Genomic DNA, 11636 nt, shown 5'->3' on the forward strand with positions numbered 1-11636 from the left:
AAAAGCATGTTGTAATTTAAGAAATGATGCATAATTTGTTCTGTTTTACTATAAATGTTGGTTTCAATCGAAATGGGATTTGGACAATCCACTTCTGCTCATAGGTTTTCTGTGAAACGAGTTCCTTCAACAAGTTCAATGGGTAATAATTGATCACAAGTGATATAAAGTGAATCATGCTAAAACGAAGAGTTCCCTTCCTATGACCTAGAATCTGAGCATGATATCCTGAAGCGTAAGAAAGGTTGAACTTAGTTCTTAATGAGATCTATACTTGATGTCAAGTGAGGTACTTAGCTATAAGAGTACTCTTGATAGACTCACTTATGTGAATGTGGAAGTGGGGGTCACTTCCTATGGAGTTTTATGCAAACTCTTTAGTGTGTTCACTAAATCGAGATACGTGTTAGAGCTTAAAGCATGGAACTACACCTTAATGATGTCGTGTGTGAGATGTAGTTAGAAATAGAGTTCAAAACCGAGAGTTACTCTAATATAGTCTGAATCATCTACACTATGTAAAGGTTCAAGTCGTAAGACACCTTTGATATTACTGAAATTTGTTTTCTTGTGTTCTTAAAATTTTTCAAGTGGAGGATTGTTGGTGAAAACTTTTATCCAAATGATTTTTTTTTTAGCTTGGGAGAATGAAAGGTGGGAATTCTACATTACTTATTTTACTAAGGGGATGTCCCCTTATATGCCTATACCTTGGGTTATGGATTTGGGCTCCAAGGGGTATCAAAGTTTTAGAGGGGTGAGAAGATAGGCAAATGTGGGCTTGGTAGACATCCAACAGGCGCGTCGCTGTTCGATTGGTCAGGCACGGCGTGTGTGTGGAATTTAATTTTATAATAATAAAATTTATTTTTCATTATTATTATTTCTTTATTTCTTCATTCTTATTTTTATTTAAAAAGAAAGAAAAAAAAATAAGTCTTCATGTGTGTGCCTCTTATGCGTGGTCTTCTCATTCTCTCCCGATTCCGTCTTCTTGCATTACGTGTTTGGTTTACCGAGCAAACCAATTTTTGAAGGCGTCCAGTGCAGTTTTGATCGAGACAGTACATTTTTCTGGATAGCTGTAACAAGTTTCTTTTTTGCCGGTTCTATTTTCTAACGACTTTTGTTTGTGATCATTCATTGTTGTCATCTTCTGTTCATCGAAGGGTAGCGATTTCAACAACATTAGATGTCAATTTTTAATATTTTATGTTGTAGACTTTAATTTTGCAAAAATATTGAATCTTTAATTAGTTTAGCGATTTATTTATGCATGAGATTTCATTAAACCTTATCATTATTTTTTATAATAACACGATTAAATTGTTACAAATCTTAAAACATAAGGACTAAATTGTTCCATAATGAGGATAAGTGACTAAATTGTTATAAAATCTAAATTATAGATACTAAATTGTTACAGACCAAACTTCAAGGACCAAATTATTACTTCTATAAAAGTTTAGAAACTAAAAATGATTTTTAATCTAACTCTATGATCAACCTTTTTTTCTACTTTTCATATTTATCAAGGTCTACATCTTACCATCTATCTCTACTTTTCGCCATTTACCGAGTAGCTTCACATTCTCCACATTTATCAAATAACTTTATCTTACAACTTTACACCCCTTACTGACTCGAACATATTAACTCCACTAAGTGGCCGAACAACCCTTTAAATTGTCACTAAGTTAAATGACAACATTTATATATCGTGATATGAGACATAAATGACATTACCTCATACAGATCAAACATTAATTCATAAAGTGATGCAATGTATAAGAGGCAACCTACGTGCTGCTTCAGAAGATATATACATCGCACTTATTTTATTCTGTTATCGATTTCAAATAAATGACAGGCTGTACCAAACAAATCGATGTTCATCCATATGCACAAGCATACCATATCATTTTTGCAAACCTTTATCTAACTTAATTAAGATATATATTTTTAACTAAAATATCATAAGTTTGCGTCCACAAACCCCGACCTTAAATATTATCGTAACCTAAATCATTATAAAAATATATTTTTGTCCACATAACTAGCCTCGTTTGATAACCATTTCGTTTTTAGTTTTTAGTTTTTTAAAATTAAGTCTATTTCCTCTTCATCTCTTATAATGATTTGCATCTTTACTAAGTACAAAGATTGAACTATATTTTTGTAGTTTTTAAATTTGGGCTTGGTTTTTGGTAAAAGGTAGATAACAGGAATAAATTTAGAAGTGGAAGTAGTATCTATAGGCTTAATTTTTAAAAACAAAAAAACGAAATGGTTATCAAATGAGACTTGTTCGAAAGGAGAAGAAAATGGGGAATCAAAAATGAAAAAATAAAATACAATCATTTAAGAAGCTAACATAATTTTGCATCAACGACCTAGATTCGTTTAAGAGAAAATGATGAAATACTATTCCTTTTTTCTTCATTTTAATTCCATTTATGACAAATAGTAACCCTCTGATAAATGGAACTAAAATGAAAAACCAAGCTCAGATATACTATATTGCACAACTGTATTTACATCTTCCCACCAAAAAGAAAAACAAAACAAAACAAAGAAAGAAGAATCATTCTCCCAATTTTCCCCCCATTCTATGTTCAGAGAAACAAATTCACAAAGAAAAGTGCAACCAGGAATGAACAAAACAACTAAAAGAAACCTGAAGCTGGCAACTGGACGCAAAATCACCAAAAAAAAAAAACTTTCTAACCTATACTTTCAACTTCACTTCAATGTGAGAAAAACACTTGCCTGACTTTCTTCTTGCCACTAATCAATTGGAGAGCTAAAAACCATTTCCTGCATTTCAGGAGGAGATAATTAGGATATAAGATAATTAGCTAATCAGTTCTAAAATATTAATTAAACATCAAAGCTCCGTTTGGTAACCATTTCGTTTTTTGTTTTTAGTTTTTTTAAATTAAGCTTATTTCCTCCTCATTTCTTACAATAACTTGCATCCTTCTTAAATACAATGGTTGAATTCTTAGCCAAATTTCAAAAACAAAAATAAACCTTTTGAAAACTACTTTTTTTAGTTTTCAAATTTTGGCTTGGTTTTTCAAACTACTGATAAGATGTAAATGACAAAGGAAGAAGTTTAGAGGGGGAAGTCACGTTATAAGCTTAATTTTTAAAAATAAAAATAAAAATAAAAAACCAAAGAGTTACCAAACGGGTCTAATTAATTTAAATTAACAACTAAACAAATATTAAACTAAAATATCCTAATTATCTTCTAATTCACCTCATTAGAATAGGTCTTCTTAGTGAATTACAAGCTACGTATAACGAGAATTTGATTCTTGTTTTGATTGGTGCTAAGCTAACTATAATGTAAAGTTGTATCTCTTTAGTCAAATAAGATTTAAGAGGCTTATCATTCCCTGGGTGGAGATTCATAATAGACGTTGAAATTATTGTATGTCAAATAATATTAAAAAAAATGTCTAATGTTTTTTCACGAGTGATAAATGAAAAAGACATAAACTGAGACACACCTGATCGCACACAGGACAGATATCACTTCTTTCCATCCATTCCAGAATGCACGCAAGATGAAAATGATGCTCGCATTTTGTGGTAAGTTTTGGATTCTCCCCATCATATTCTACATAAAACAAAAGAAAATAGCGAGTGCGACTTGTTAGTCCAAGCAATTAAAATGGAAAGGATTGGTACTGTGCAGCTATCGTGAAAGCATCCATGCCTTGACTTGTTAGTTTATGCAACTAAAAAGTCAGACATTGGCAATAGACACAGAAGGTTTAATAAAAATTCCATGGTTTGGTGGGTTGGTACTACACAACTAAACAAAGTTTTGGCAAAACTTCACCTTCCAAACAGATGGGACAAACATCCTCTTCTTCAATAGGTAAGACCATAGATTCTACACCCTTTGAAAGTTCAATTTCAGATTCTTTTAGTGTGTCCACTTCAAAATCTGTATGCTTCTTGCAGTCTGATTCATCAACGCCTTCACATTTGGCCGAAGTTTCCCGAGTGTTTATGCATGCTGTTTCTTGGATCGTATCGGGATTTGTTGTCTGAGCTGCAGCATCATTCTTATTGCTGCCAATTTCTTGAGCCACAGGTGGAGTAAGTGGACTTGTTAAAACAACATCATATGGCATAGGCAATGGAGGTGATCTATAAGTGTCCGGGATTGATGTATCCAGATTTGTGTCAACTAAAAGCCCCCTTGAAAATGCTGGGGGAGTACTAAGTGGAGATGACAAAGGAACATGTTCCTCCGATGCTCTTGGGTACTGCATCAAAAGTTCAACTCTTAGATTCAAATAAATTGAGATTTAAGCAAGGAAGTTGACAGTGGAAAGAAATTTTTTCCACCATCATGACAGTTAACAAACCCATAAATCTCAACCGGTTTGAAGATCAAATAACAGAAACTATAGCCTTTGGGTGTATGTCACGTTCATTATATTCACTTAAAGTTAACTCTGCAACTTACATGACATTCAAGTTTAGTACACAAGCATCTGCTATGATCACAGCCAATCTTAAGTTGATTCATCCCAAGGCAGAAGACTTCTATGGAAAACATGAAGATGCTGAATTATACCAAATAATGAATAGAATTACTTTCCAGAATTCACTCTCGCACTGCAACCAATTTCAGTTTTGTGCCTCAACTGGCGTCAACTTACATTAATTATCTCACAGGCGATATCAAAATACCTAACACTATACACAACTAGACATGTTGACAATGACAATAAAGAAATGAATAAAGACTGGATCATGGCTGTATAGCCCTTGCTTACAATCAGAAGTTTGATTGAGAAAAAGATGACAATAAGCATACGATGAAAAAATCAATACTGACATAGTAGTAGCTCGGTGCAATATTTGATTCTGTTCTTTTTGAAGAACAGCAGCAGCAACCTCCCATTTTGGCTTACTTATCTACAAGAGACACCAGAAAACCATTGGTACTATTCGCAATGTCCTCAAAGTTATACAACTGTCAACCCTGTTACAGAAAACATAATAAATCAGTTTAACTACACTCATCCCTCCGCACATTTTTTAGGAAAGACGCATGAAGTTTATGAAAAATCAAGAACTCCATTAGGAGTTATGAAAAAATCTACAAGTGAATATGACAAAAGATAATTGATAATATGATTAGAGAATCATAGATTAACAAAAGCTAGTAGCAAATATGACAAAATAATCATAAATTATCATTGGAAGAAGCAGTGACCAGAGTACACTGTGACCTAGTATATACTCAATATTGGAGTTGAAAATCTCACTAAGAGTTATAACCAACACAGAGCAGACACAAATGCTATATTTTACCTTTATATTTATTTTATTTGTTTTGCGGAAGGAAACAGAAATGTCGCCAGACTTCAATTGAAGGAAAGGGAGAAAAAAAGTTCAATATGCAAGAACCTGCAGAGAAAATCCATTTTCTGCTAACGTATTCAGCTCCTTTGAGCTAAAGAGGAGTGTTATAATCTTGAAACCTTAATCATTTAAACTAAGTGATTATAATTCGAGAACCAAATGAAACTAGAAGAGGAAGAAATTACTCCTAAAGAACAAGTATAGACAATTTCGTCTTCAATCATCCATTATGAATCTCAATCACTCTAAAATGAAATCACAATAATATGTTCACTTATCATTCCAAAACAACAATGAAGCCAACGACGCGAACCAGACCAGAGTTAGTGCAAAGAAGAACTCAAGCAGTAACATGATAACAAAAAAATAACAAGACACCGAAAAAATCGTATTCTCAAGCAAATACCGATAAGATTCCAAGCGGATGCAAACAAGTAAATCAAACAAATACAGGATCAAAGTAAACCTACAGAGAAACGAAGACGGAGAATTCAAAACCACCTCAGCTCCACAGATTCAATAGAAACAGCCAAAAAAACTCTCGAATACATAACACGAGCTTCTGATCAAGCAGCGGTCATCAGAATCAAATTGAAAGCAAAAGAGATAAATAGTCCAGGAACTGGAATCTTACCGGTTCACGCCGAACTCAATCGATTCGTCAAAAAGCGAAAAAAGCGATTGAGAATTCAATTCGAATTGAAGGAAAAGAAGTCACAGGTATATGGACTCCTTTTCAGAACGTTCCTCTTTCCGTTCAGGCTATGGCAGGGAAACAGAGAAGGCTCAGAAAAGCTTCTCCTCTCTCTCTCTCCGCAGAGAGAGAATGTTTGGGTTGGTTTCGTGCGCGAGTACGACTTTCCACTGAGTATAAAGGCCAGGAAGAATCAAAAGTAAAACAAACAAAAACGATTGATAAATTAATAACAGTCTTCTTTCCGATTTTCTGTTTGGATGAATGGAAAATCAGAACGTTCTCTCTAGGTTTCGGCCACCGCCGGTGATTGAAGGAGTCGCCGTCCAGTCGCCTGAAAGTTCAACTTTTAACGGCCGCCGCAAGAGGACCGAAAATTCGGCTCACATATCAAAATGGAATAAATTGATATCAAATTTGTTCATATCTTGTAGAAAACGTGTTTGGTTTAGATTTATTTGGTTCGATTATATATATACATACATATAGGATATAGAGATTAAAATACCATTTTGATTCTTCCCTATTGGTTTAATTTTACTTATTTTTCATAAATCTTAAATTTAGTTGGTAAAGTCAATTTTTAGTAAATAATAATTATTAATTATACAAGAAAATATATATGTATTTCTTTTAATTTATAGTAATAATGTTAATCGAGAATAAAATTTTCTTAAGATAATCAACAATAATATAATTATTAGTAATGATTGAATTCATGATTTATTAAATAAAGAAGACTAAGGTCACATTTACTCTAATTAAAATGTAAATCATCAATGATAAAATAAAAAGCTATGATACATTTGTAATTCTAGTAAAGCGATAAAAAAAAAAAATATCAATTGTATTCATGACTCAAGTCTATTACAATTTATACATCAATGAAATCTCATTCGGTTTACACCAACTTCGGTAGATATGGTCTAAGATCTAACATTTTAAAGTAATTAAAATTGAAACAAAATGATATCTTAACGTTTTTTTAATTATCATTTTGATATATTTTTATTACTAAAAATATAAATAGTATAATAAATCTTATTTGGCTCATGTATGATTTCATATTGATTTTGTTTGGTTTAGTTTAATTGGGTGAATTTAGGGACGTTTGGTTTGACTATGAATAGTCAATTTTAAGTCATTTGGAGAATTTTAGTCATTAAAATATCATAATTTTGTTGGGGAATTTTAGCCCATAAAATATCAAAAATGTTGTTATATTAAAAATAGATAATTAGTTCGAATTAGTTTGAACTAATTATAAATTAATGGAATGTAAATCACATCATGCATATTAAATTAAAATTGATTTAGTCTTAACATTAAATTAATAAAAATTGCTAAATATAAGCATTGTTGTGTTGTTAAGATATTTATTCTGTTTCTTTGAGACAAGGAGTTCAAAAAACTAATCAACAAAAATCATTATAGTCCTAGTCAAGTCAATCTTTTTAGTTTTTAAAGTTTTTTACCTCATCAATAAAATTCTCAACGGTTAATTCGATTTTCGAAATCGATTAATAAAAATGAATTTGATAATTGTACTAATTTTCTCATATTTTTTTAATAATAATCTTCTTTAGTTAAAATATATTTTTAGAACTTGACATGAATTTTGAAAATGATGTTGAGAGTAGATAAGAAAAAAATGTAAGTAGATGTTTGTTTTTTTTTTTTAATGAATAGAAGTAAAAGTTCAATTTTTCAAAAACAAAAAATCAGAAATCAAATAGTTATTAAATGAATCTTTTTAGTATAACTGGAATTTGAAAACTTAAACTATATAAGAATCTTTTTAGTATAACTGGAATTTGAAAAGTTAAATTTGAATCATAAAATGAATTTTTTTATTCTATATAATTAGTTTAGTTTGTTGATTTTAATTTTGAAGTTTTAGCTTCTCAATTTGAATCATAAAAAATATTTATACTAACAACTTTGTTTCATGATTTGATTTTTAGAAACTTTTAAAAAGATTCATTCAGGTATATTTTAAAACAAAAAGAATAAATTTTCAAAAAACCATTAAATTTCTTTTAAGATTGTCTTAGATTTCAAAAGTACTTTAAAAAGTGAAAGACATTTAATTAAAAAAAAAAAAAAAAAAGGTACTACAAATATTTTTTTTTTTCTAAAAACATGGAGTAAAAAATAAAAATCATCAAATAATGCCTTATTTTTAAGACTATTATAATATGAATAATATTTTCCTTGATCAACATATGAACCACCTTTTTATCATCATCATATTACAAAAATCAGGTTAAAATACACATTTGATCCCTAATTTTTTTACAAAAAAATAATAATTAAGTCCCCATATTTTTAAATTTGTAATAGTTTAATTCATTAATTTTAGTATATAACGACTTAGTCCATATAACATTTTGTAACAATTTAATCATTAACATGAAAAGTTCTATCAAAATCAACTACAATCTTTTTATATAGCAACTTAGTTTTAGTTACTAAACACATTTGATTCGTAGTTAGTTTATCCATCTACTTATTTAAGAACTCTCATTAAATATCAACATCGTTTTTCATGGTTAAAGTTTAATCGTAAATAAGAATTTAAAGTATAGAAATTAAATTATTGCATATGAAGTTTATGTGCCAAATTGTTATAGAAAATGAATGCATCATAGCTAAATTATTACAAAAATGAAAGTGCGTGAACAAAATTATCATAAAATAATGTTGCTTTCCAAAAATTCAAGAACCAAAAATGCTTTCTAACCTACAAATAATAAAACTAATTCCAAACTTACGTTAAAAGAATAATAACATTTAAAATATATTTTTAAGTAGAATAAGTGAGCACATGATGATTTGAATTTTAAATCTAAAAAATACATCTTTCATTATTTTTGAACTAAGCTTACTTTTAACACTTTGGTATAGACGTTTAAATTATATTCAAGATCTCTTTTTTAATAACCAAATTGTTAGGTACATAATACCAATAAGCTTCATAGAGGGAAGTAACTTTTGTGGTAAACAAAAATAAATACCCAAGGATGGCGAGTTTCAAACTGTTGGATTATGTTTCCTTCTCAGTCTTATTGGTCAATGCTGTCTTATTAATGATAATAAAATCTAGCAATTCTGGATCTTCATCATTCCTCTCATACTCAATTATTAATGAAAGGGCATGGCGTTTGAAGTTGTAAAGTAGATATTAATGAACTAATTTAGATTACTAATTTAAGCTGAGTTTAATGATAATCGTTTAGATTCCGTTTGATAATCATTTTATTTTTATGTTTTTGGCTTTTAAAACCAAGCCTATATTTTTTTATTTTTCTTACATGGTTTGAACATTTCTTAAGTACAATAGTTGAAATTTTAGTCAAAATGTAAAAAAAAAAAAAAAAAAAAAAAGATTCGAAAAACTACTTTTTTGGTTTTCAAATTTTGGTTCGGTTTTTAAAACGTGGGTAGACGGTAGATAACAAAACAAGAAACATAAAGGTGGAATTAGTGTTTATAGGCTTAATTTTCAAAAACTAAAAAAATAATAATTATCAAATAGAGCCTTAGTTTTTTTTTTTTTTAATTTCTAAAAATTAAGTTTGTAAATACCATTTCCATCTCTAAATTTCTTGTTTTGTTATTTACTTTCTATCAATGTTTTAAAAAACTAAGTCTAGTTTTGAAAACTAAAAAAACAATTTTTTTTAAAAAAAAAAGACTAATCATTCAACTCTTACTTAAAGAAGATGAAAATCAAGACCTTAAATTAAATTATTACCAAACGTGACCTTAAATGTTGATCATTTCCAAGATACCAATACTCCTTAGCTTTCACTTTAAATTATGCCTTGACTTTGAGTATTAACAAAGCATCCGTATTAAATTTATTCTTCTAAAGAAATGAACCAAAGACTTCATAGAGTGGAGAGTAAAATTGAAACTTTTAAAACATTAGAAATTAAATTGAAAAATAATATTAACTTAAAAAAATAAATGATTAATTAGTGAAAAAGAATAATCTAGAAAGTACGGTTTTTCTAGTAGTAGAAGGTTCGATCAATTACCTTCGAGTTATGCTTACATTGAATGAGTTATATTTACCAAGTGCACAAAACTTGTAGAAGATATGATAAAATGGTTATATCCTAACAAATGCAGAGTGCAAAGTAGAAGAAAACAAAAAATAAGCAAATGCCCTGGAACCACAACAATTTTCATTGCTCACAAAATAACATCTATCTCCAATTTGGACTACATCTTGTCTAAACTATTTCTTCAACTTTCAATATTTGCAGCAACAAGCTCATAAAATTACACTTTCTTGTAAAAACAAACTCTTGAATCTGGGGGGGGAAAGTAACGAGAAATCAACAGTCCAGGCAAAACCTAGAATTCAATCTAAATTCAAGAGGGAAAAGAGGATACAAAAAGGCCAGGCAGATACCCAGCATGGATTTACAAATACTCAGGGTAGAAAAAGAACAAGAAAAGCACAGTTTAAATCATTCCTTGAGAAGAGTCTCCAAGGCTTCAAAAAAGAGTGGTGCCATGTCAATGTTTGGGGTTTTGATGGCGCATTTCAGGCCGGGGCTTCCGATACCCGTAGTGAGTTCAATCAAGAAAGGGATTCCTCTTGGAATTTTAGTTGAGAAGTAGAAAACGTCCTGGTTTGCGTGCTTCCTTTTGGCAATGAAGAACATGTTTGTAGCAGTGAGTCGTTCCAGAACAGCCTCAACATTGGTTAGAACGATGGCAGGGAAGTCTTTGGAAACTTCGTTTGAATCTGGGAGGGACCTCCAAGTCTACAATGGAGAGACAAAAAATGATTAAGATAAAATAGCTAATGGACGATATATCCAATTAGACGAAAAAGTAGTCTAAAACCATGTATTAATGAGTCTCAGATAACCACTTTACTAACTATGGAGGGCCCCTGATTAACAGAAGGAAGAAAGGCTCACGGCAAATACGAAAATATGTACCAATCTCTCCAATCTAAAAGGGCCAGGTCACTTTCATTCTTCTCGAGTAGTTATCCTCTAGTTTAAAGATTTGACATTATTAGTCGATAGTTATTTCTTTTTCCTATGAGATTATCTATTTAATTTATCCTCCTGACAGTTTGCTCTTTATTTACTATAAGTCTGAAAGTTATCTAAATTGTGTACCCATATGTCTGCTAGCATAAATTCAAATTTGTAAAGAAGAGAGATGAAAATACAGACACCCCAAAATTGTATAAAATTATACATAGTATTGAAATATGGAAAGAAGACAACACAAGGAGTTTACGTGGAAAACCCTAATTCAGGGAAGAAAAACCACGGTAGAAAAGAACTTATTATTGTTATATCTAGTTTACAATAGACCCAACCCTAAATATAAATAGAATAATGTGAAACCCTAATTTAGCAAATATAGTAAAAAGACAAAAATGCCCTTAGGGCTAATTTAACATATTTCAACACTCCCCCTCAAGTTGGGGCATAGATATCGGCAAGGCCCAACTTGCTAATACAAGCTTCAAACGTCTGTCTTGATAACCCTTTCGTAAAAACATCGGCAATCT

The 11636-nt window shown here is 30.4% G+C and overlaps 2 protein-coding genes across 4 annotated transcripts in view; both read right to left on the reverse strand.

The window, feature by feature from the left end:
* Positions 1–2378: 2378 nt before the first annotated feature.
* LOC120068423 (probable E3 ubiquitin-protein ligase RHB1A) lies at positions 2379–6534 on the reverse strand. 3 transcript variants are annotated; one of them, XM_039020187.1, is made up of 6 exons: positions 6029–6534; positions 5344–5459; positions 4865–5011; positions 3854–4286; positions 3519–3628; positions 2379–2817 (listed from the first exon to the last, which is right to left on the reverse strand). In XM_039020187.1, the coding sequence occupies exons 3-6, from the start codon at positions 4928–4930 to the stop codon at positions 2788–2790; spliced, it is 639 nt and encodes a 212-aa protein (XP_038876115.1). In that variant the 5' UTR covers positions 4931–5011; positions 5344–5459; positions 6029–6534; the 3' UTR covers positions 2379–2787. The 3 variants fall into 3 exon arrangements, with proteins under 3 accessions (XP_038876115.1, XP_038876113.1, XP_038876112.1); XM_039020185.1 differs by lacking the exon at positions 5344–5459 and adding an exon at positions 5865–5956; XM_039020184.1 differs by lacking the exon at positions 5344–5459.
* Positions 6535–10259: 3725 nt separating this feature from the next.
* The window catches only part of LOC120067137 (beta-adaptin-like protein B), a 13537-nt gene continuing 12160 nt past the window's right edge, over positions 10260–11636 (reverse strand). Inside the window, exon 15 of the mRNA XM_039018576.1 lies at positions 10260–10869. Within this exon, the coding sequence (XP_038874504.1) occupies positions 10570–10869 (300 nt within the window). The 3' untranslated portion in view covers positions 10260–10569. The remainder of the gene's footprint in view (positions 10870–11636) is intronic.

Source organism: Benincasa hispida, chromosome 12, assembly GCF_009727055.1.
Source record: "Benincasa hispida cultivar B227 chromosome 12, ASM972705v1, whole genome shotgun sequence".
Taxonomy (NCBI): Eukaryota; Viridiplantae; Streptophyta; class Magnoliopsida; order Cucurbitales; family Cucurbitaceae; genus Benincasa; species Benincasa hispida.

Bases quoted from the DNA above. Each gene is read 5' to 3' on its own strand.
- LOC120068423 (XM_039020184.1), bottom strand. From the start codon at position 4,930: ATGGGAGGTTGCTGCTGCTGTTCTTCAAAAAGAACAGAATCAAATATT. The intron at 4,287-4,864 runs GTCAGTATTGAT...CTTTTGATGCAG, and splicing joins TTGCACCGAGCTACTACTAT to TACCCAAGAGCATCGGAGGA. The intron at 3,629-3,853 runs GTGAAGTTTTGC...TGTTTTATGTAG, and splicing joins TTGTCCCATCTGTTTGGAAG to AATATGATGGGGAGAATCCA.